This window comes from Pseudophryne corroboree, chromosome 1, assembly GCF_028390025.1.
Source record: "Pseudophryne corroboree isolate aPseCor3 chromosome 1, aPseCor3.hap2, whole genome shotgun sequence".
In the NCBI taxonomy this organism is placed as follows: Eukaryota; Metazoa; Chordata; class Amphibia; order Anura; family Myobatrachidae; genus Pseudophryne; species Pseudophryne corroboree.
In genome coordinates, this window is record NC_086444.1 from 720,405,017 (window position 1) to 720,431,222 (window position 26,206).

Consider the following 26,206-nt stretch of genomic DNA (forward strand, 5'->3'; position numbering starts at 1 on the left):
CCTTACGGAGTCCCCAGCATCCACTTAGGGCGTTAGAGAAAATAAGAATTTACTTACCGATAATTCTATTTCTCATAGTCCGTAGTGGATGCTGGGCGCCCATCCCAAGTGCGGATTGTCTGCAATACTTGTACATAGTTATTGTTACAAAAATCGGGTTATTATTGTTGTGAGCCATCTTTCAGAGGCTCCTCTGTTATCATGCTGTTAACTGGGTTCAGATCACAGGTTATACGGTGTGATTGGTGTGGCTGGTATGAGTCTTACCCGGGATTCAAAATCCTTCCTTATTGTGTACGCTCGTCCGGGCACAGTATCCTAACTGAGGCTTGGAGGAGGGTCATAGGGGGAGGAGCCAGTGCACACCAGATAGTCCTAAAGCTTTCTTTAGATGTGCCCAGTCTCCTGCGGAGCCGCTATTCCCCATGGTCCTTACGGAGTCCCCAGCATCCACTACGGACTATGAGAAATAGAATTATCGGTAAGTAAATTCTTATTATTTCTTTACATAATTCTAGACACACAGTTGTTTCTAATGTTTCTCATTTTTTAGTGCATGAATTTTTAGCACCATTTTTATTGTTGTCTTTTACACGTCCTTTAGAACGTTTTTTAAAGATTTTGTAACGGCTTTTTTAAAAAAAGCATTCTTGTATGTTGCCTTTTTATGTCCAATTTTCTTAAAACGTTCATTGTAAATAAACCCCGCATTGTTTTTAAAAATAACTTTTTTTAGTCTCCTAGAGTATTTACCACCTGTGGTCGCTCTGATCTTATTTGCTTTTTCCAATATATATATATATATATATATATATATATATATATATATATATATATATATATATATATATACATACATACATACACACATACACACACATATATACTATATATTAGGATTATCCCTGTGAGGTTATGCATATCTCACCATATATGGCATTTGTACTGTACAAATGCATATTATCTGAATTCAATAATATGCATATTGTGTGTGAGATTCCAAATCCCACAACTAGGACATCTGCTTTGTTTTGTGTCTACCAGTAATTGAACATATGAAAGTTTTTTTTTTTTCTACTTAGATTGGGTAAAGTGGAAACAATGGGGGACATTTACTAAGCAGTGATAAGAGCAGAGAAGTGACTCAGTGGAGAAGCTGCCCATGGAAACCAATCAGCACTGAAGTAACATCTATAATTTGCATACTATAAAATTATACAGAGCTGCCGATTGGTTGATGGGGCAACTTCTCAGCTCTTATCACTGCTTAGTAAATGTCCCCCTGAGTGGTTAATTAAGGAGATTCGTTATTAAATGGCCTTTCATGAATTTGTCTCACTATTGATCCCTCTTCTGTAAAAACAAAACCCCACCCACACAATATAATCTACTATTATAATCAAACCCACTTCTGCTTTAAACCATGCATAAGAAAAACTCAAAAAAAGATTTGTACAAATGTTTAATATTTACAAAAAAGTTCAGTGCAGTGGGCACTGCATAACACAGGATTACTAATCAAAAAGAAATCGCACAAATACAACTAAACACGCAGCATTATATTACTACAAAAGCAATTGGATAGGTTACAAGCTACTCACAATTTTATGTTTGTTTTTAAAACATTTTAAAAGTGGACACTATCTTATGTACACATAATCAAAATGTTTAACCTTAAGGTGGCCATCCACTACTCAGACTTGTCTGAACTGCAGATCGCATCAGATTTCTCTTGACCTCTCCCGGGAGCGTCCCGGGAATCGGATCAGACCCTGGCTTTAATTTTCATTACATTCACTTCAGATATATCTGATGCAATATATCATGTGCCAGATCGCATCAGATATATCTGATGCACACATGCTACATGTGATTGATCTGATGCTGCTGCCGCTGTTCCCCCTCTTGGTGGGTGGGAGTGGTCAGGGAGATGCCAGTCAAGTGACGCTTCAGATGAATCTGATCAGATACATCTGAAGTTAAAAAAACAATCCGATGTGCACCTGTTTTCTTCAGATTCAGATAAATAGTTGGGGCAGCCTCAGACATCTGTAGTTCAGACATATCTGACACGGGAGTGAGCATTGGATCTTAAGAGCCATCCAATGTGACACTTTTCTTCAGATATGACGGTCAGATGCATCGAAATCTGAAGAAAACTGCCCAAATCTGACTAGTGGATGGGGGCCTTTAGACTTTGGAAATCTGTTCTAAAAAGCAATTTTGCCTGAATAGCCTGGCAATCAAAGAAAAAAAATGTAAATCTTAATACTCTTAATTTTATTATGCAGAAACCAATCAGCCGACAGTGTTGTCTCTGTAGGCAGGATGTTTCAGACTATGTAAGTAGAGCAAGAGATACCATAAAAGCTACAAAGCTGCTAGGAGAGTCTTTTGAAGAAAACATGGAGCTGCATGTTGTGACTCCAAATCAATTAAAAAAAAAAAAATTGAGAACATTTTGAAGTATAAAACATACAAAAAACTAAGCGTTTCCATGACTGTCCTTTCCAAAAGGATCAGGGAAAACAAAACAAAAACCCAACAAAACATACATTTCTCCATACATTGTGTAGGGCTCCAGTGCTGCCAATAAGGGCGCATATGCCAAAAGCTAGGCTGACCATTTGACCATATTGAAAAGCCTGTCCCGTCCAGAGGCGTGGTGGGTCCATTTGAGTATAAAGACCGGTAGAGGTTAATTGTAATGAGTATTCATACAATGAGTGCAATACACATCTTGCCACTGAATATAATATCCATAGCCACTGCTGATTTACAGAGGAAAAATTAATTAAGCAACTGTTTAATATCCCAACGTTCCACACCTCCCCTTCTAAATCTAAGATTGCGCATGTTTGCTGTCCAGGGATGTGCGCATCAAATGCTGTGGGACGCAGCCTGAACGATCAGGTTCCTAGTACTAACCTATGCCCTAACCATTGTGTTGTGTGCAGGTTATCGCAAAAGGATTTAAAAACACTGAAGTGCTTTGTGTGGAAATAAAGAATTATGTGATAGAAACAGACACTGGTATCTACAGCAAGAAAAATGTATTAACATATACACAGTTGAGGCATATTATTACAACCACCTCCTACATTTGACGTCAGCAGTGCATAGCCCATGAAGTACATCACGTCTCATGCACTGGATTGGCGAGTATATAAGGTGTATGATAGGCTGTCTGCACACATCACTGCTGTCACAGGTAAAAGGGGCTATTTATCAGAGTTGCATAAAGGAATGATTATCGGCTTTAAAACCCAGGGGGAAAAGTAATAGGGTGTGACAATCAGAAAGTGAAATATTTTGGTCAAATTGTCCTGTGTTTTTTTTTTTTTTAAAGTGCCAATCATTTAAATAGCAAAATCAACCTGGTTTTGCCATGTAAATGATTGCCACTTTAAAAAAAAAAAACCCACAGGACAATTTGACCATAATCTTTCTGATTCCCACACCCTAGTATCTCTGAAATAGTGCAGTTTGTCAACTGTTCGTGTGCCGCTGTGGTGAAGGTGTATAGTGACTACACAAATGGCACCAATGCGAATTAAAAACGTGGACACTGTGATGCACCACATGCCATTGATGTGAGAGGTGATCGTCGGCTACGAAGGTGCGTGAGGGCCAACCAACGCGCTGCAGTGGAGCAGCTCAAAATTAACCAGACGCATTTCTAAAATGACAGTTCAGCCCGTCTAGCTGCTGTCCATGCTGCACACGGCAGTTACTCTGGCTATTAGCTGGTGGTCATAATAATGCGAGTAGAGTGTGTAGAAGCCACATAAAAATCTGCAGCTAGTATATTATACATCTATTGCCTGATGTTTTCATTAAATACAATGTTAAAATAAAAAGGTGTTCAGCATGCATTTAACTACAACCTACACACCCGGTTGTTACATATATGGTAAACTTAGAATGTCTCTTCATCAGTGTGGGTTGGAGGGGGGGAGGAGGAATAAATTCATTATTTGAATAAAGAATGTGGCATGAATGTAACTTAAACAACTGGATTATTCTAAAGAATTTTACAAAACTGAAAATCTTTAAGTAAGAGTGAACTCTTAGAAAAACAAGTTGAATTCAAAACGTATTTATATATGTTTCATCTACACATGGTCAGATAGTGCTACAATAATTACAGGCATTACTAAAGGTTTCAAATGAAGAGTCCAGGACTGTCATTCTTACTCTGGTCCCCAGGTTGAGTGACCAGTGTCATTTTAATGAAAGGATGGTTATGGTCTCATTCATATTGCAATCAATGGAAAAACCTCAACACACTTCAGTTTTATACATCGTCTACATCCTGTCCTCTGGCATTTTCTTCCTCCTCTTCTTCATCGTCATCATCAATATCTTTATCAAGTGGCGCACCGCCATCCTTGGAGATTTCATCCACATGAGCAAGCATGTCAGCCATAAGAGCTTCTTCCAACTTTTTTCTCACTTGTTGCACCAGCTCTTCCTGTTTCCTGAAAACACAAGGAACATTATACTTTACCTAATAAGTTTAGCTTCGAAAGGAGTATTCTTCAAAACTAGACCAAATGCTGTGACTAATAATCTAGCTGAAAGATATATAGTTCCAAAAGTCACTCTTTCTGGTTACCACCAATATTTATTAAAAGGAGGTCCACTGAACCTGCTAAAAGATTATACAGGACAAACAAAATATTCGAGACTACCAGACATTTTATGCTTTTAGATTCCTAAAGCACATTTTACTCAATATACAAAAAAAAATAAAATAGGATTTTAAATTACCTACCGGTAAATCCTTTTCTCGTAGTTCATAAGGGATATTGGGGGGACTTAGTACGATGGGGACGTCCCAAATCCTCCAGAAAGGACGGGAACGTGCGGAGACTGCTGCAGCACCGCCTGCCCAAACTGGGTATCAAACTTGTAGAATTTTACAAAAAAGTGTTCTACCCTGAAAGGTGGCAGCTCGGCACAGTTGCAAGGCCAAGACTCCACAGGCAGCAACCCAGGAAGAGCCCACCGATCTTGTAGAGTGGGCCTTCAGAGACTTAGGAACAGGTAAGGCTGCCGACACATAGGCCTGCTGGATAATAAGCATAAGACAACGAGCAATGGACTGCTTTGAAGCAGGACAACACTTTTTCTGCGCATCATAGAGCACAAACAAGGAATCAGTCTTTCTGATCCGAGCCGTTCACTGGACAAACTGTAGATCTTTATGGTTCGCACAGCATCCAATGCCTCCGAAGGAGTAGTAGTGTCAGAACTGGACGGAACCACAATAGGATAATTCAGGTGAAACGCAGAGACAACCTTCGGCAGGAGCTGCTGCCTAGTCCTGAGCTACGCTCCGTCTTCGTAAAAGACCAAGTATGGGCTCTTACACGATAAGGCCCCCAATTCTGAGACACGTCTAGCAGAAGCCAGGGCTAGTAACATCACTATTCCACGTGAGGTACTTGTCTACCGTCATCAGAGGCTCAAACCAGGATGACTGTAGAAAGTCCAACACCACATTAAAATCCCAGGGTGCCGTAGGAGGCACAAAAGGAGTTTGTATGTGGAGTACCCTTTGCAAGAAGATCTGAACTTCTGGTAACACTGCCAATTTCTTGGAGAGAGTTGAGATTTGGATCTTAATGCAACCCAGACGTAAGCTCGTATCCAAACCAGCCCGCAGGAAACACAAGAAGCGTCCCAAGTGTAACTCTGCAGGCGGATATGTGCGTTCCTTGCACCAGGAGACATATCTTCTCCAGATATGATAGTGTTTTGACGTCACATGTTTCCTGGCCTGAACCATGGTAGCAATAACCTTTTTGGAAAGGCCTTTATGAGCTAGGATGTTCCGCTCAACCTCCATGCCATCAAATTAAGTCGCCGTAAGTCCGGGTAGATGAACGGTCCTTGTTGAAGAACTCTTCTCAGTGGTAGAGGCCAAGGGTCTTCGACGGAGATGTCAAGCAGATCCGTGTACCACGCCCTCCGAGGCCAGTCCGCCTGGACTCCTTGATTTCTGATTCGCTTGAGCACCCTTGGGAGCAACGGAATCGGAGGAAACAGGTAGATCAGCCGGTAAGGCCAAGGCGACGTCAGTGCATCACCTGTCCTCGTCTGAGGGTGCCTGGTGCGTGAGCAATACCAGTGAAGCTTCTTGTTGAGACGAAAAGCCATCATTTCCATCTGTGGGCAGCACCACCGGTGGGTGATCTGTTGGAACACCTGCTGGTTGAGACCCCATTCCCCCAGGTGTAGATCGTGACGACTCAAAGTCCGCTTCCCAGTTGTCTACTCCCGGAATGAAGATTGTGAACATTGCTCTTGGATTTCTTTCTGCCTAGAGGAGTATCCTTAACAACTGTCGCATGCAGGCTCTGCTCCCCCCCCCCCCCCCTGCCGATTGATGTACGCCACTGATGTGGCGTTGTCAGACTGAACTTGGATCGCGTGATCCTTGAGCAGAGAAGAGGCCTGAAGCAGAGCATTGTAGATCGCCCGAAGTTCCAGAATGTTGATCGGAAGGAGGCTTTCGTGGGCTGACCACCTGCCCTGGAACTGCACACCCCTTGAGTGACAGCTCCCCATCCTTATAGACTTGCATCCGTCGTGAGTAGGATCCAATCCTGGATCCCGAAACTCCGGCCCTCCAGTAGATTGAGGACTGCAGCCACCACAGGAGGGAAATCCTGGCCTGAGATGACAGCCGAATAATCCGGCTCCAGGTGGGACTTCTGTAAGTGGAGGATCCACTCATGGTGTGACAGAAGGTGGATAGTGCGGTCGATATGGAGCAATAAAAGCTCCCTGGATCTTGCTTTTATCAGAAGATCGTCCAGGTAAGGGACAACATTGACCCCACTGGACCTGGAACATCATCTCCGCCATCACCTTTGTGAATACCCTCGGAGCTGTGGACAGGCCGAAGGGCAGTGCTTGGAACTGGTAGTGATCGTCCAGCACGGCAAACCTCAGGTACGCCTGATTAGGCGGCCAAATCGGAATATGAAGGTAGGCGTCCTTGATATCCAAGGAAACCATGAATTCCTGGTCTTCCAGGCCCCCAATCACTGCTCACAAGGCTTCCATTTTGAACTTGAACACCTTCAGGTAAGGATTCAAGGACTTCAGATTCATAATGGGTTTACCGAACCGTCAGGCTTCGGTACCACAAACAGGTTGGAGTAGTAACCTTTGTCTCATTGTGGTATTGGTACTGGAACAATGACATGGGACTAGACCAACTTTTGGATGGCCTGTCACAACATAACCTGCGTATCCTCCAAAGCTGGTAAGCTTGATTTGAAAAATCGTTGGGGAGGAGCACCGTTGAACTTCAGCTTGTAACCCTGGGAAATGAGATCCCTCACCCAGGTATCCTGGCAGGAGCCATCCCAGATACAGCTGAAGTGACGCATACGAGCTCCCACCTCGAGAACCCCTTGGGGTGGGGGAGGCACTGTCATGCTGAGGCTTTAGTGGAAGCTGAACTGGTGCTTGGTTCCTGGGAAATGGCAGCAGCCCTGAGAAATTAGATCCGTGACCCAGGTATCCGGGCAGGAAACCCTCCAAGACCAAGCTGAAGTGACGCAGTCGAGCTCCCACCTTGAGGTGGGTGGGCACAGTCATGCTGAGGCCTTAGTGGAAGCAGAACTGGTGGACCGTTCCTGAGAACCGGAGTTTGCAGGCTTTCTGGTCTTACCTCTGGTGCCTCTAGCCGCATTGGAGGCACCTCTGGCCCTAGGTCGAAATCTGTTACACCGAAATGACCGAATAGACGGCCCCGGGTAGGATCATCTCGCCGGCAGGGCTCCAGAGGGGAGAAACGTGTATTTCCCAGCAGTTACCTTGGAAATCCAAGTATCCAACTCAACCCGAAAGAGCCATTCCCCAGAGAAGGGAAGGGATTCTACACTGCGCGCTATCCACTGACACAACAAGGCCCAACACGCCGACACTGTCATGGCAGACGTTCTAGCATTAATACTCCCCATCTCCTTGAGCGAATCACACAGGATGCGTGCAGTGTCCTGAATGTGCCTTAGGAGGGTCACCGTAGTGACCAGAGGTATAGCCCCGAAGATGCCCTCCTGAATTTGAGTGGCCCATGAATGAATAGCATGGGTCATCCAGCAACCTGTTATGACCGGCCTCTGCGATACACCTGCTGCCATGTAAATAGATTTGAGTGTAGCCTCTATTTTTCTGTCCACAGGACCCTTTGTAGTAAAGGAGCCCAGGGCAAGCAGCACCGTCTTTTGACAGTCGAGAGACTGATACATCTACCCCCGAGGGTTCGACCCAAAATTTCCTACCTTCAGGAGCAAATGGGAAAGTGCGCAAAAACTTTGACACTTGGAATTTTTTGTCTGGATATATCCAGGCTAATTTGAATAGGTCATCTAAATCTGCAGAATCAGGGAAAATAAGATTTTAAACCTACCGGTAAATCTATTTCTCCTAGTCCGTAGAGGATGCTGGGGACTCCGTTAGGACCATGGGGGTATAAACGGGCTCCGCAGGAGATAGGGCACCTAAAAAGAACTTTGACTATGGGTGTGCACTGGCTCCTCACTCTATGCCCCTCCTTCAGACCTCAGTTAGAGAACTGTGTCCAGAAGAGATGGACAATACAAGGCAGGATTTAGCAATCCAAGGGCAAGATTCATACCAGCCCACACCAATCATACCATGTAACCTGGAACATACATAACCAGTTAACAGTATGAACAAAAACAACAGTAACGGTCCAAGACCGATGTCAACTGTAACATAACCCTTATGTAAGCAACAACAATATATAAGTCTTGCAGAGTTTACGCACTGGGACGGGCGCCCAGCATCCTCTACGGACTAGGAGAAATAGATTTACCGGTAGGTTTAAAATCTTATTTTCTCTTACGTCCTAGAGGATGCTGGGGACTCCGTAAGGACCATGGGTTTATACCAAAGCATCCAATTGGGCGGGAGAGTGCGTATGACTCTGCAGCACCGACTGAGCAAACGCTAGGTCCTCATCAGCCAGGGTATCAAACTCGTAGAATTTAGCAAAAGTGTTTGACCCCGACCAAGTCGCCGCTCAGCAAAGTTGTAAAGCCGAGACGCTAGTGGAATGGGACTTAACCGAATTTGGTACCGGCAATCCAGCCGTAGAGTGAGCCTGCTGAATCTTATTACAGATCCAGCGAGCAATAGTCTGCTTTGAAGCAGGAGCACCAACCTTATTGGCCGCATACAGGACAAACAGAGCCTCTGTTTTCCTAATTCTAGCTACATACATCTTTAAGGCCCTGACTACGTCCAGGGATCTGGAATCCTCCAGGTCACCGGTAGCCACAGGCACCACAATAGGTTGATTCTTATGGAACGACGAAACCACTTTAGGCAAAAATTGCGGACGTGTCCTCAATTCAGCTCGATCCACATGAAAAATCAAGTAGGGGCTCTTGTGTGAGAGAGCCGCCAATTCTGACACTCGCCTTGCTGATGCTAAGGCCAACAACATGACCACCTTCCAGGTAAGAAATTTCGACTCAACCTTGTTAAGCGGTTCAAACCAGTGTGATTTTAGGAACTGCAACACCACATTCAGGTCCCATGGTGTCACTGGAGGCACAAAAGGGGGCTGGATGTGCAGCACTCCCTTTACAAACGTCTGGACTACTGGAAGAGAAGCCAATTCCTTCTGAAAGAAAATCGAGAGGGCCGAAATCTGTACCTTAACCGAGCCTAATTTCAGGCCCATATCCACTCCTGTCTGTAGGAAGTGGAGAAAACGACCCAGATGAAAATCTTCCATAGGTGCATTCTTGGTCTCACACCAAGACACATACTTTCTCTATCGTCCTAAGTGGATGCTGGGGTTCCTGAAAGGACCATGGGGAATAGCGGCTCCGCAGGAGACAGGGCACAAAAAAGTAAAGCTTTACTAGGTCAGGTGGTGTGCACTGGCTCCTCCCCCTATGACCCTCCTCCAGACTCCAGTTAGATTTTGTGCCCGAACGAGAAGGGTGCAATCTAGGTGGCTCTCCTAAAGAGCTGCTTAGAGAAAGTTTAGTTTAGGTTTTTTTTCTTTACAGTGAGTCCTGCTGGCAACAGGATCACTGCAACGTGGGACTTAGGGGGAAAGTAGTAAACTCACCTGCATGCAGAGTGGATTTGCTGCTTGGCTACTGGACACCATTAGCTCCAGAGGGATCGAACACAGGCCCAGCCGTGGAGTCCGGTCCCGGAGCCGCGCCGCCGACCCCCTTGCAGATGCTGAAGCGTGAAGAGGTCCGGAAACCGGCGGCTGAAGACTCCTCAGTCTTCATAAGGTAGCGCACAGCACTGCAGCTGTGCGCCATTTTCCTCTCAGCACACTTCACTGGGCAGTCACTGAGGGTGCAGAGCGCTGGGGGGGGGCGCTCTGAGAGGCAAATATAAACCTTATACAAGGCTAAAAATACCTCACATATAGCCCATAGGGGCTATATGGAGATATTTAACCCCTGCCTGACTGGAAAAATAGCGGGAGAAGAACCCGCCGAAAAAGGGGCGGGGCCTATCTCCTCAGCACACGGCGCCATTTTCTGTCACAGCTCCGCTGGTCAGAACGGCTCCCAGGTCTCTCCCCTGCACTGCACTACAGAAACAGGGTAAAACAGAGAGGGGGGGCACATTAATGGCTATATATATATATATTAAAGCAGCTATAAGGGAGCACTTAATATAAGGATATCCCTTGTATATATAGCGCTTTGTGGTGTGTGCTGGCAGACTCTCCCTCTGTCTCCCCAAAAGGGCTAGTGGGTCCTGTCTTCATTAGAGCATTCCCTGTGAGTTTGCGGTGTGTGTCGGTACGTGGTGTCGACATGTATGAGGACGATATTGGTGTGGAGGCGGAGCAATTGCCAAATATGCAGATGTCACCCCCCAGGGGGTCGACACCAGAATGGATGCCTTTATTTGTGGAATTACGTGATGGTTTATCTTCCCTTAAACAGTCAGTTGAGGACATGAGGCGGCCGGACAATCAATTAATGCCTGTCCAGGCGCCTCAAACACCGTCAGGGGCTGTAAAACGCCCTTTGCCTCAGTCGGTCGACACAGACCCAGACACGGGCACTGATTCCAGTGACGACGGTAGAAATTCAAACGTATTTTCCAGTAGGGCCACACGTTATATGATTTTGGCAATGAAGGAGACGTTACATTTAGCTGATACTACAGATACCGTAAAACAGGGTATTATGTATGGTGTGAAAAAACTACAAACAGTTTTTCCTGAATCAGAAGAATTAAATGACGTGTGTGATGAAGCGTGGGTTGCTCCTGATAAAAAGTTGATAATTTCAAAAAAGTTATTGGCATTATACCCTTTCCCGCCAGAGGTTAGGGCGCGCTGGGAAACACCCCCTAAGGTGGACAAGGCGCTCACACGCTTATCCAAACAAGTGGCGTTACCCTCTCCTGAGACGGCCGCACTTAAGGATCCATCAGATAGAAAGATGGAAGTTATTCAAAAGAATATATACACACATGCAGGTGTTATACTACGACCAGCTATAGCAACTGCCTGGATGTGCAGTGCTGGAGTAGTTTGGTCAGAATCCCTGATTGAAAATATTGATACCCTAGATAGGGACAATGTTTTACTGTCGTTAGAACAAATAAAGGATGCATTTATCTATATGCGTGATGCACAGAGGGATATTTGCACACTGGCATCTCGGGTGAGTGCTATGTCCATTTCAGCCAGAAGAGCCTTATGGACACGACAGTGGACAGGCGATGCGGATTCAAAACGTCACATGGAGGTTTTGCCGTATAAAGGGGAGGAGTTATTTGGAGTTGGTCTATCAGACTTGGTGGCCACGGCTACTGCCGGGAAATCCACTTTTTTACCTCAAGTCACTCCCCAACAGAGAAAGGCACCGACCTTTCAACCGCAGCCTTTTCGCTCCTACAAAAATAAGAGAGCAAAGGGCTTGTCGTACCTGCCACGAGGCAGAGGAAGAGGGAAGAGACACCAACAGGCAGCTCCTTCCCAGGAACAGAAGCCCTCCCCGGCTCCTGCAAAAACCTCAGCATGACGCTGGGGCCTCTCAAGCGGACTCGGGGACAGTGGGGGGCCGTCTCAAAAATTACAGCGCGCAGTGGGCTCACTCGCAGGTAGACCCCTGGATCCTGCAGATAATATCTCAGGGGTACAGGTTGGAATTAGAGACGGATCCTCCTCATCGTTTCCTGAAGTCTGCCTTACCAACCGTCTCTTCCGAAAGGGAGAGGGTGTTGGAAGCCATTCACAAGCTGTACGCTCAGCAGGTGATAGTCAAAGTACCCCTATTACAACAAGGAAAGGGGTATTATTCCACTCTATTTGTGGTACCGAAGCCGGATGGCTCGGTAAGGCCTATTCTAAATCTGAAGTCCTTGAACCTCTACATAAAAAAGTTCAAGTTCAAGATGGAGTCACTCAGAGCAGTGATAGCGAACCTGGAAGAAGGGGACTTTATGGTATCCTTGGACATCAAGGATGCGTATCTACACGTTCCGATTTACCCCGCACACCAGGGGTACCTCAGGTTCATTGTTCAAAACTGTCACTATCAGTTTCAGACGCTGCCGTTCGGATTGTCCACGGCGCCTCGGGTCTTTACCAAGGTAATGGCCGAGATGATGATTCTTCTTCGAAGAAAAGGCGTATTAGTTATCCCATACTTGGACGATCTCCTAATAAGGGCAAGGTCCAGAGAACAGCTGGAGACAGCTTTAGCACTATCTCAAGAGGTGCTAAGACAACACGGGTGGATTCTGAATATTCCAAAATCCCATTTAATCCCGACAACTCGTCTGCTGTTCCTAGGAATGATTCTGGACACGGTTCAGAAAAAGGTTTTCCTTCCAGAGGAAAAAGCCAAGGAGTTATCCGATCTGGTCAGGAACCTCCTAAAACCAGGAAAAGTGTCAGTACATCAATGCACAAGAGTCCTGGGAAAAATGGTGGCTTCTTACGAAGCAATTCCATTCGGCAGATTCCATGCAAGAATATTCCAAAGGGATCTGTTGGACAAATGGTCAGGGTCGCATCTGCAGATGCACCTGCGAATAACCCTGTCACCAAAGACAAGGGTGTCACTTCTGTGGTGGTTGCAGAAGGCTCACCTATTAGAAGGCCGCAGATTCGGCATTCAGGATTGGATCCTGGTGACCACGGACGCCAGCCTGAGAGGCTGGGGAGCAGTCACACAAGGAAGAAACTTCCAGGGAGTATGGACGAGTCTGGAAAAGTCTCTTCACATAAACATTCTGGAACTAAGAGCAATCTACAATGCTCTAAGCCAGGCGGAACTTCTCCTGCAAGGAAAGCCGGTGTTGATTCAGTCGGACAACATCACGGCGGTCGCCCATGTAAACAGGCAGGGCGGCACAAGAAGCAGGAGTGCAATGGCAGAAGCTGCCAAGATTCTTCGCTGGGCGGAGAATCACGTGATAGCACTGTCAGCAGTGTTCATCCCGGGCGTGGACAACTGGGAAGCAGACTTCCTCAGCAGACACGATCTTCATCCGGGAGAGTGGGGTCTACATCCAGAAGTCTTCAACATGTTAATAGACCGTTGGGAAAGACCAATTGTAGACATGATGGCGTCTCGCCTCAACAAGAAACTGGACAAATATTGCGCCAGGTCAAGAGATCCACAGGCAATAGCTGTGGACGCACTGGTAACTCCTTGGGTGTACCAGTCAGTGTATGTGTTTCCTCCTCTGCCGCTCATACCAAAGGTATTGAAGATCATACGGCAAAGAAGAGTAAGAACAATACTAGTGGTTCCGGATTGGCCGAGAAGGAATTGGTATCCGGAACTTCAAGAGATGCTCACGGACGAACCGTGGCCTCTACCTCTGAGAAGGGACCTGCTACAGCAGGGTCCCTGTCTTTTTCAAGACTTACCGCGGCTGCGTTTGACGGCATGGCGGTTGAACGCCAGATCCTAAAAGGGAAAGGCATTCCAGAAGAAGTCATTCCTACCTTGATTAAGGCACGGAAGGAAGTCACCGTGAAACATTATCACCGCATTTGGCGAAAATATGTAGCGTGGTGCGAGGATCGGAGGGTTCCGACGGAGGAATTCCAACTGGGTCGTTTCCTACATTTCCTGCAATCAGGATTATCTATGGGTCTCAAATTGGGATCCATTAAGGTTCAAATTTCGGCCCTGTCAATATTCTTCCAAAAAGAATTGGCCTCTGTCCCTGAGGTCCAGACTTTTGTCAAGGGAGTACTGCATATACAGCCTCCTGTGGTGCCTCCGGTGGCACCGTGGGATCTAAATGTAGTTTTAGATTTCCTCAAATCCCATTGGTTTGAACCATTGAAAAAGGTGGATTTGAAATATCTCACATTGAAAGTGACTATGTTACTAGCCCTGGCCTCTGCCAGGAGAGTATCTGAATTGGCGGCTTTATCTTATAAAAGTCCTTATCTAATCTTCCATTCGGATAGGGCAGAACTGCGGACTCGTCCGCATTTTCTCCTTAAAGTGGTATCAGCATTTCATCTGAACCAACCTATTGTGGTGCCTGCGGCCACTAGCGACTTGGAGGACTCCAAGTTGTTGGACGTTGTCAGAGCCTTAAAAATATACATTGCAAGGACGGCTGGAGTCAGAAAATCTGACTCGCTGTTTATATTGTATGCACCCAACAAGTTGGGCGCACCTGCTTCTAAGCAGTCGATTGCTCGTTGGATTTGTAACACAATTCAACTTGCACATTCTGTGGCAGGCCTGCCACAGCCTAAAACTGTAAAAGCCCACTCCACAAGGAAGGTGGGCTCATCTTGGGCGGCTGCCCGAGGGGTCTCGGCATTACAACTCTGCCGAGCAGCTACGTGGTCGGGGGAGAACACGTTTGTAAAATTTTACAAATTTGATACCCTGGCAAAGGAGGACCTGGAGTTCTCTCATTCGGTGCTGCAGAGTCATCCGCACTCTCCCGCCCGTTTGGGAGCTTTGGTATAATCCCCATGGTCCTTTCAGGAACCCCAGCATCCACTTAGGACGATAGAGAAAATAAGAATTTACTTACCGATAATTCTATTTCTCGGAGTCCGTAGTGGATGCTGGGCGCCCATCCCAAGTGCGGATTATCTGCAATACTTGTACATAGTTATTGTTAACTAATTCGGGTTATTGTTAAGGAGCCATCTTTAAGAGGCCCTTTCTGTTGTCATACTGTTAACTGGGTTTAGATCACAAGTTGTACGGTGTGATTGGTGTGGCTGGTATGAGTCTTACCCGGGATTCAAAATGCCTCCCTTATTGTGTATGCTCGTCCGGGCACAGTACCTAACTGGAGTCTGGAGGAGGGTCATAGGGGGAGGAGCCAGTGCACACCACCTGACCTAGTAAAGCTTTACTTTTTTGTGCCCTGTCTCCTGCGGAGCCGCTATTCCCCATGGTCCTTTCAGGAACCCCAGCATCCACTACGGACTCCGAGAAATAGAATTATCGGTAAGTAAATTCTTATTTTCGCCAGACACGGTGATGTTTTATCGTCACCTCCTTCCTAGCCTTTATTAAAGTAGGGATGACCTCTTCCGGAATCCCCTTTTTTGCTAGGATTCGGCGTTCAACCGCCATGCCGTCAAACGTAACCGCGGTAAGTCTTGAAATACACAGGGCCCCTGCTGCAACTGGTCTTCCCTCAGAGGAAGAGGCCAGGGGTCTCCTGTGAGCATCTCTTGTAGATCCTAGTACCAGGCCCTTCGAGGCCAGTCTGGGACAACGAGTATCGTCTGTACTCTTCTTCGTCTTATGATCCTCAACACTTTCGTGATGAGAGAAAGAGGAGGAAACACGTAGACCGATTCGAACACCCACGGTGTTACCAGTGCGTCTACTGCTACTGCCCGAGGGTCCCGAGACCTTGCGCAATACCTCTGAAGTTTTTTGTTGAGGCGTGACGCCATCATGTCTATTTGAGGAGTTCCCCAAAGACGTGTTACGTCTGCAAAGACTTCTTGATGAAGTCCCCACTCTCCTGGATGGAGATCGTGTCTGCTGAGGAAGTCTGCTTCCCAGTTGTCCACTCCCGGAATAAAGACAGCCGACAGAGCGCTTACATGATTATCCGCCCAGCGAAGTATCCTTGTGGCTTCCACCATCGCGACTCTGCTTCTTGTCCCGCCTTGGCGGTTCACATGAGCCACTGCTGTGACATTGTCTGTTTGAATCAGAACCGGTAGGTTTCAAAGAAAACTCTCCGCTTGTCGAAGGCCGTTGTAAATGGCCCTGAGTTCCAACACATTGATGTGTAGACAGGACTCCTGGTCTGACCAAAGACCCTGAAACATCTTTCCCTGTGTGACCGCTCCCCATCCTCGGAGGCTCGCGTCCGTGGTAACCAGGATCCAGTCCTGAATCCCGAACCGGCGACCCCCCACCAGGTGAGCACTTTGCAACCACCACAGGAGGGACACTCTGGTTCCTGGGGACAGAGTTATTTTCCGACGTAAGTGCAGATGGGACCCTGACCACTTGTCCAGAAGATCCCATTGAAAAGTCCTTGCATGGAACCTTCCGAAGGGAATGGCCTCGTAGGCCGCCACCATTTCCCCCAGAACTCGAGTGCATTGGTGAACGGACACCCTTTTCGGTTTTAGCAAGTCTCTGACCATGTTCTGGATGTCTTGGGCTTTCTCTATTGGGAGAAAGACCTTCATTTGTTCCGTATCCAGTATCATACCTAGGAACGGTAGTCGAGTTGTCGGAATCAACTGTGACTTTGGTAGATTTAGAATCCAACCGTGTTGCTGGAGCACTCTCAGAGAGAGCGCCACACTGCTCAGCAATTTCTCCCTTGATCTCGCTTTTATCAGGAGATCGTCCAAGTATGGGATAATTGTGACTCCATGCTTGCGCAGGACCGCCATTATTTTGGTGAAAATCCTCGGGGCCGTGGAAAGTCCAAACGGCAACGTCTGAAATTGGTAATGACAATCCTGTACAGCGAATCTCAGGTATTCCTGATGGGGGGCATATATGGGGACATGAAGGTACGCATCCTTTATGTCCAGAGACACCATAAACTCCCCCTCCTCCATGTTGGCTATTATCGCTCTGAGAGATTCCATTTTGAATTAGAATCTTTTTATGTACAGGTTTAGGGATTTCAGATTTAAAATCGGTCTGACCGTACCGTCCGGTTTCGGGACCACAAATAGGGTTGAATAGTAACCTCTGCAGGGGAACCTTGATTGTCACTTGCTGTATACACAGCGTTTGAATTGCAATTTAATACTACATCCCTTTCCGATGTGGAAGCTGGTAGGGCCGATTTGAAAAATCGGCTCGGGGGCACATCCTCGAATTCCAATTTGTAACCCTGGGAAACTATTTCCAACACCCAGGGATGCAGATCCGAACTGACCCAGGCCTGACTAAAAGTCGAAGACGTGCCCCCACCGGTGCGGACTCCCTCAGGGGAGTCCCAGCATCATGCTGTGGTTTTTGGAGCAGCCGGGGAGGACTTTTGTTCCTGGGCACCTGCCGAAGCAGGTGCTCTCTTGCCTCTGCCCTTACCTCTGGCGAGGAAAGAGGATCCCAGACCTCTTTTAGACTTGTGCGACCGAAAGGACTGCATCTGATAGGGTGTTGCTTTCTTTTGCTGTTGGGGAATATATGGTAAAAAATTTGATTTACCTGCTGTAGCTGTGGAAACCAGGTCCGTCAGCCCATCCCCAAACAATACATCACCCTTATAGGGTAGTACTTCCATATGTATTTTGGAATCCGCATCACCCGTCCATTGGCGAGTCCATAAGGATCTTCTCGCTGAGATAGACATGGCATTGGCCCTGGAAGCTAGCATCCAATGTCCCTTTGAGCATCCCTCATAAATAAGACTGCGTCTTTTATATGGGCTAGGGTTAGGAATATAGTATCCTTATCCATAGTATCAAATTGATCTGTCAGCTCATCTGTCCAAGCTGCAATTGCACTACACCCCCATGCCGACGCAATCGTCGGTCTTAACACAGCACCCGTATGAGAATAAATACCCTTTAATGTAGTTTCTTGCCTGCGATCTGCAGGGTCCTTAAGGGCCGCTGTGTCAGGAGACGGTAGCGCCACTTTCTTGGACAAGCGCGTCAGGGCCTTGTCCACAGTGGGGGGTGATTCCCAAATCTCCCTGTCCTGCTTAGGGAAAGGGTATGCCATAAAAATTATTTTGGGGATCTGCGGTCTCTTATCCGGAGTCTCCCAAGCTTTCCCAAAGACCTCATTTAATTCATGAGATGTGGGAAAATTAATAATCTGTTTCTTTTCCTTAAACATGTGTACCTTTGTGTCGGGGACCGAGGGTTCATCCACCATATGCAACACATCCCTTATTGCCACAATAATGCACTGAATGGTTTTAGTCACCCTAGGGTGCAATGTTACTTCGTCATAGTCGACACTGGAATCAGAATCCGTGTCGGTAGTAGAGTCTTGTGTTAAAGGACGCTTTTGAGACCCCGACGGGCCCTGTGAGTCGGTCCAATCTGAGGATTGACCGCCTGATGTCCCCCCTAAACCAGCCTTACCAAGCCTTTTATGTAAAGAATGCCACACTTGCATGCAACGTATGCCACATGTCCATCAAATCTGGAGTCGCAACAACCGACGGGGACACACCACTCATTTGCTCCACCTCCTCCTTGGAGAAGCCTTCCGCCTCAGACATGTCGACACACACGTACAGACACCCCAAACACACAGGGATTAACCTATAAGGGGACAAAACCCCAACCAGGTCCTAAGGAGAGACAGAGAAAGAGTATGCCAGCACACACCAGCGCTTAACAACACTGGAAGAAAATATATATATATATCCAGATAGCGCTTTTTTATATATATTATGTCAATTCCCACTCACTGCGTCGCCAAAGTGCCCCCCTCCTCTTTTTTCCAGCCTGTGAGTTCAGCAGGGGAGAGACCAGGGAGCCAGCGTTTTCTTTCTCATGCAGTTTCTGTGGAGAAAATGGCGCTGGTTAGTGCTGAGGATCAAGCCCCGCCCACCCGACGGCGGGCTTCGGTCCCAGTGATTTTTCAATAAAATGGCGGGGGATCAGCGATTTACTGCCTCCGCAGTCTAATGCCACTGTATTTGTGCCAAAATGTGAGGTTTATTGCTGCCCAGGGCGCCCCCCCTGCGCCCTGCACCCTTCAGTGCTGCTGTGTGTGTGTGTGACTGGGAGCAATGGCGCGCAATGAAGATCTGATGTTTTCTGCCGCCTAAGATGTCTTCTGTCTTCTCTATCTGCTTCTACCTTCGGCGGCGCGGCTCCGGGACGAACCCCAGGTGAGACCTGTGTTCAGACTCCCTCTGGAGCTAATGGTGTCCAGTATCCTTAGAAGCAGTGCCCAACTTGACAAGCCAGCTCTGCTTCTCTCTCCTCGGTCCCACGATGCAGGGAGCCTGTTGCCAACAGGACTCCCTGAAAATAAAAAACCTAACAAAATTCTTTTTCCACAGAAAACTCCGGAGAGCTCTCTGCAGTGCACCCATTCTCCTCTGGGCACAAGATCTAACGGAGGTCTGGAGGAGGGGCATAGAGGGAGGAGCCAGTGCACACCCATAGTCAAAGTTCTTTTTAGGTGCCCTATCTCCTGCGGAGCCCGTCTATACCCCCATGGTCCTTACAGAGTCCCCAGCATCCTCTAGGACGTAAGAGAAAGTGACATTAGGCTTGTTTTGTGCAAAGAAAAACGACTGCTGTGACGCAGCGTCCTCTAGAGGAAGCTTTAACACGTCCCGTATAGCCAGAATGAGGGGTTCAATACCTTGAGCAGAAGTGGAATCCCCACTAATGGGATCTAAGTCCTCCCCATCCTTCTGTATTTCCTCATCTGAATCAGAGTGTAGAGCAGGCAAACCGCACTTCTGTGGTGCTGCATGACAGGGGGGGCTGTGTAACATCTGCCCTAGCAGCTAAGTCTGCAATAGCCTGTTGTAGTAGCTGAGTTTTCTGTACATTAGCAGTGAGCTGGGATGACATATCAGACATCATTGTTTTAAGAGACCCCAGCCAGGAGGGCTCTGGACCCTCTCCCCCAGCCCCTTCACTGATTTGTGAAGATTGGCTGCATTGTTCACAAGAAACAGAATCAGATGATACTGGAGAGAATCTAGTGTGACATACACTGCAGAGCTTGTGGTTTTTCCCATGTTTCACAGTAAGCACAATAACATACACACAGACAGTAATACTTTTCAAGCCTGCCCTTACTGTACGTGTGAGGGGACACAGAGAAAGAAGGACACCATCACACCCCTAGCTGCACGGCCCCAGTAAGGCTGACAGCTAATTATATCACAGTAACAATAATCATTTCTGTCCTGTAGATAGTATACAATAGCGGCTCTTCCCCTTCGCTACACCCTGTACCAGTTTTGCAGCGTGTCTTGTGGGGCACGAAGTACTGTGGCTGAATTAAGCAGAGGAAGGTGCCAAAATGCCTCTGGTCCCTCTCTGAGGTAGCTCCGCCCCCTCCAATGGCGCCGGAGCTACAGTGATTTTTTATACTGGTAATGTCTCCTGTTTACTTAAAAAAACATCACACAAGTGCTAGTACAAGCTATTTGAAGCCAGTCTACATGGGGGGCTGTAGCAGGTCCCCCCCCAGGAGGGTCCCGTGTGCTGCGCCCGCATTCAGCCGCACTTTGAACCAGGTGATCCCCCTAGCGGGGCCCCTGGTTTGTACTCTCCAGAGTCATCACCTTCAGTCATATGTTAGGGGTGTGCGGCATGCTGCGATTGTGACAGCCAAGTCTTTTACACAGCCGCCCCCACCCCCCCCCTCCCTTCTACAATCCCCTGGTACCGTACAGATAGCTGGAGTAGATGTGGAGGGACAGCTCTCCCCTGTCAGCGTCTCTGCATGCAGGAAAGATGGCACTGAACTCTGCTGGGTCCACTCTGAGGAGAAGCTCCGCCCCCTTTCATGGCGCTGCTTCCCGCTCTGATTTGAATTTTATACTGGCCTGAGGTATGTGCTGGCGGTGATCTGGAGTCCCCGACAGGCTTTCCGACCAGTGTAGGGTGTAGGCGCTGGCACAGGGTGCCCCTCACAGCGCTGCACCAAGTACCGCTAAGGCCTAGAGTGCAGTTAGTACTGCGCTCCCTACCCTTCTGCCGCCATCTTCACACCGGCTCCCCGCTTGTCAGGGTGGCCGGTGACTAACTCGCCACCGAAGTCTTCTGGCTCTGTAAGGGGGTTGGCGGCATTCTGCTGGGGTGAGCGATCTCCTGTGGCGGCGAACGTTCGATCCCCTCAGGAGCTCAGTGTCCTGTCAGTGGAGATAGTGTCTCAGACCCCTTAGGGCGGACACTACTCCTTCCCCTTAGTCCCACGAAGCAGGGAAGCTGTTGCCAGCAGCCTCCCTGTGCATAAACTCTATTGAAAAAAAATTTAACTAAAGAAACTCCTATGGAGCTCCCCTACCTGTGACCGCCTCCTCCGGGCACATATTCTAAACGGAGTCTGGTAGGAGAGGCATAGAGGGAGGAGCCAGCCCACACTCTCAAACTCTAAAAGTTCCAATGGCTCCTGGTGGACCAGTCTATGACCCCAGGATCCTCTAGGACGTAAGAGAAACAGTCTATTTATTTGTGTGTGATTTTTGTACAGTTTTTCACAGGCTGGGGCCTTTTACAGTACTCACAACTGGGCTAAGGTCTGGGAGGAGAGTCTTACCTTAAAATCTAACGATGTTTAGTGTTTATTTCTCCAGCAGGGTCCACAGAATTGACCCCAATGACAGACTCTATTCTGTACAATACTGTTTCCAATTGCTATCTCACAATGACAAAAGCGCAGAGGGCACCTTCCAGAAAGTGTGCTTAAAAATGGAACAGGTCTGAAAATATTTTGATAACTAAACATTTGTTTTTGTTTTTTAAATACATGTTGACTTCACTTGTCACTATTCTACTGTGAACGTATGGCAAATAAGAATGATGCCATCTCTCCTATGATACATGTGGAGATATTAATTCTACCTGATGTCATCATCTGTCACCATAAATGCCTTGCAGAGGGGCTGCGAAGTGTTGAGCCAGACTCCTGGATTCTTCTCCACTGCTGCAGACAACTGTCCAGTGATCGGCATGGTGCTTGTGTGCAGAGCACTAGCAATGGCAGAGAGAAGAGTTTCGTCTGTGCACCCAGGACCTACACCTAAGAGCACGAAAACAGCAAGTTAAGTAACACAATATTTACAATGAGAAATCACAACTAACATATCAGCCAGGAATAACTAACTATTTTTGGCAGCAAGGTACCAAAAAAAGGTTTGAGAAATGTGCAGCAGCCCAGATCAGATATAGCTACAATGGACATACTCAACATACAGTATCACTCCCAGTTTGCCTACCAACAGCTAGTAACCATACAGAAAACAAATAGGACAATAAGAAATTTGTATCTGACAAAATGTAATCAAGTTTTAAAATTCATTCTCAAATGTGAAAATACTGAAATATAAATAAAGAAATAGTTTGTAAGTGTCTAGCTCTAAAAAGCTATCTAAATATAAAAAGAATACAAACAATGCCGCTGTTCTGTCATCATTTACTTTTTGCATGAAGAAATGGACCATTATCTGGTCTGTAGAAATTAAACATGTGGTTCTGCCAATTATAAATAAAGGTGGATTGTTGCAAACTTGGTTTGTTGGATCTGGCTTGATGCACTTACAACATCTAAGGCCGGCTACAAACTAGAACAATGTGTAGCCTTCCAATCCACAATTGCATGATTCAGGAAGATGATATGATGTAGGGAGGCCAATCCCGGGATTCTGGCTCAAAAATATTGGGATTTGAATCCCGGGATTGGCGCTTCAGTTCCCCGCCAGCTTCTCTCCCCAGGCACCGCTGAGCACCTGGTTCAGACGCTGCCTTCTGAAGCCAGCAGACTCATTTCCTTCCCCCACCGCAGTCTCTCTCCACTAGCAGCGCTGAGCACCCGGCTCAGATGCTGCCTAACAGTGCAGCATCCCCTCCTTCCTCCTCCGGCAGTCTCCCCACTAGCAGCGCTGAGCACCTGGCTCAGACGCTGCCTCACAGTGCGGTATCCCCTCCTTCCTCCACCGGCAGTCTCCCCACTAGCAGCGCTGAGCACCTGGCTCAGACGCTGCCTCACAGTGCAGCATCCCCTCCTTCCTCCACCGACAGTCTCCCCACTAGCAGCGCTGAGCACCTGGCTCAGACGCTGCCTAACAGTGCGCATCCCCTCCTTCCTCCACCGGCAGTCTCCCCACTAGCAGCGCTGAGCACCCGGCTCAGACGCTGCCTCACAGTGCAGCATCCCCTCCTTCCTCCACCGGCAGTCTCCCCACTAGCAGCGCTGAGCACCCGGCTCAGACGCTGCCTCACAGTGCAGCATCCCCTCCTTCCTCCACCGGCAGTCTCCCCACTAGCAGCGCTGAGCACCCGGCTCAGACGCTGCCTCACAGTGCAGCATCCCCTCCTTCCTCCACCGTCAGTCTCCCCACTAGCAGCGCTGAGCACCCGGCTCAGACGCTGCTTTCTGAAGCCGGGCAGCCTCACCTCCTGCCCCAGTAGCCTCTCTCCCTGGGCAGCGCTGAGCCGTGCAGTAGGGGACTCTCACTGCCTGACGCTACCTCTGGACCTTGGTGACCCCTCCACTCATTAGGGAGTAGGTTATTTATTTTTTTAACTTTAAACCCCCCTGACCACTCCCCCAAATACAGAAATTGGGTTCCGGTATGAATGGTTGACAGTCATTAGGTCGACCACTATTGGTCGACATTGGCATGGTCAACATGGACAAATGGTCGATACATGAAAAGGTCGACACACTGCGCTCGGAACAGATTACCATTCCCAATCGTAGTCCACGTGGATCGTAAAGTATGGAAAAGTTCCACAAAATAAAAAAAAGTGAAAAAACGTATGTCGACCTTTTCATGTGTCGACCATGTCAATGTCGACCAATAGTGGTCAACCTAATGACTGTCGACCATACCATGGTTGACCATCCAAACGGATACACAGAAATTGAAGGTTGTCAGGTCAATTCCGGGATTGAGATTTTTTTCAATCCTGATGCCCAGGATTGAAAAATGTCCCGGGATTGGCCTCCCTAGCACGATGCCATGCTGCATTCAGAAGCACGGCATCTTACACGATATAGTCTCGAAGATATAGCATGTGATCAGGCATACACATCGAACAATTTGGCCAGAAACGATATACAAGTCCAAGATAATTCTAGTCTGTACCCACCCTAACTTTTCTTACAACATAACATTTTATGTATACTGTGTTTTATTTATACTGACACTAACAGCACATAAAACATTAATGAATATGCTAACAAGACAAAAGAAAAGCAATGGTATATGTACTGTGTTATGTATATACTTCATACAGAAGAAACAATGCAAACATGTGTGCACACAATGCATACCAACCTCAAGAAACCTACACCGGTACAGTAAGGAAATGCTTGCCCATGTTCAAGCACTTCACTGACACACTACAGAGAGGCATTTTGCTCTCCTTACACTACTCTCAGCCTACGGCAGTTCACCTGTCCTGCACATTACATTATTTATGGGCCTAAAACACTATTCAAGTCTTTAGCCAGATTCAGGAATCAGCAATCAATGCACATCTCTGGAAACACTAAGCTTCCACATAATAGGAGTTGTGGCCACTCTTCCATAACTTTGGCTTCATTACATCCTCAGTTATATCTGGATCAGCCAAACGGCACGGTAATTCAATTACCCTGGAAAAATAAAAGAAGGGGAGACCACTTTCAAAGCCATAAATTTGGACCTAAAAGGTCACTTAAGTACAATTTGTTTCTTCAATAAGTCATTTGGAATTTCTCACTTCTAATGGGGGGTACTCACGGGAGAGATGTGTGCTGAGCGATCTTAACACAGACCGCTCAGCACACATCTCTCACCCCGCTCAGCACAGCGCGATGTGCTGAGCGAGGGGGAAAGCAGACGGGGGGCCGCTCACTTCACACAACGGTGAAGTGAGCGACCCGCTAGATTGAGCCTGCATGCAGCTCAATCTAGCATCGGCGATAGCGATGCGCGGGGACGCTCATCGCTATCGCTGGAGGGCATACACACGGCAGATCCGTGCTTAAAATCTAAGCAATCTAGCAAGATTGCTTAGATTTTAAGCACGGATCTCTCCGTGTGTACCCCCCTTAAAGGTTTACCATTGTCTATAACCCTGCTGACACCAGCAATAATCATGAGGAAGCTTCAAAAATAAGAATTTACTTACCGATAATTCTATTTCTCATAGTCCGTAGTGGATGCTGGGGACTCCGAAAGGACCATGGGGAATAGCGGCTCCGCAGGAGACTGGGCACAAAAGTAAAAAGCTTTAGGACTGGGGCGTGGCCAGGACAGGCATGGAGTAGCACTCACATTGTGCAGCTCTCCAGCCACTTCATCCTGTTAATATATCCTGTACCCCCCTCTGGGTCCAATATTGCAGCCACCGTTTTATGAGCGCCCCCTGCCCCCCCTGGAACGGGTTTGTACCTGCTGTCGCTGTCCCTGGAGGTCCGGGAGCTCTGGACACCAGTGGGGCCTGATCTGATCCGGGAGCTGCTGCCTCGTGCAGGGACCGGAAGCTCTGCTCCTGTCCCGCTCACCGCTCGCTGCGGCCGTCCGGAGCGCCGGGGGATCGAGGGTGCCGTGCTCTCCTCTGCTGCCCCGTTGGTCTTCAGTGAGGTCCGGGGGAAGCCGCGTGTGGAGCTCCATGTGCCGTCTCCTCTGCTACGGAGACGCGCTGACCGCGATACCGGAAGTGCGGCTCCGCTGTCCGCCGCCGCCTGCACCAGCCAGCCGGGACATACTTGTGGGGCCTACAGATATATGTGAGTCGCCCCTACACCTGAGGGTGAAGTCTGGAGGGGTGTGGGGTCACCCTGAATTTTTGTGGTGCAACTGCCCTGGCGGCCATTTTCTGGACTCCCTCTGCCATACTGAGACCCAGGTGCTGGGGAAGCTCTTCAGCACTGTGTGGGAGATTGACCCTTGGAGCCTGCACTGCACTGGATGAGTGGATACTGGGATGCATATGACCCTCTCCCCCCTCCTGCTTTAATCCTCGGGCTCGCTGACGGGGTAGTGCTGGGGAATTGATTTTATACGTCCTGCGGCTCTGGTTGGGAGTGATAGTCCCTGC

The 26,206-nt window shown here is 47.8% G+C and overlaps 1 protein-coding gene across 2 annotated transcripts in view; it reads right to left on the bottom strand.

Moving 5' to 3' along the window:
* Positions 1 to 1,445: 1,445 nt before the first annotated feature.
* The window catches only part of MBD3 (methyl-CpG binding domain protein 3), a 193,289-nt gene continuing 168,528 nt past the window's right edge, over positions 1,446 to 26,206 (bottom strand). For both annotated transcript variants that reach the window (XM_063915732.1, XM_063915722.1), the window contains exons 5-6: positions 22,019 to 22,196; positions 1,446 to 4,481 (exon numbers count right to left, since the gene is read on the bottom strand). In XM_063915732.1, coding sequence (XP_063771802.1) covers positions 4,298 to 4,481; positions 22,019 to 22,196 — 362 coding nt within the window. In that variant the 3' untranslated portion in view covers positions 1,446 to 4,297. The remainder of the gene's footprint in view (positions 4,482 to 22,018; positions 22,197 to 26,206) is intronic.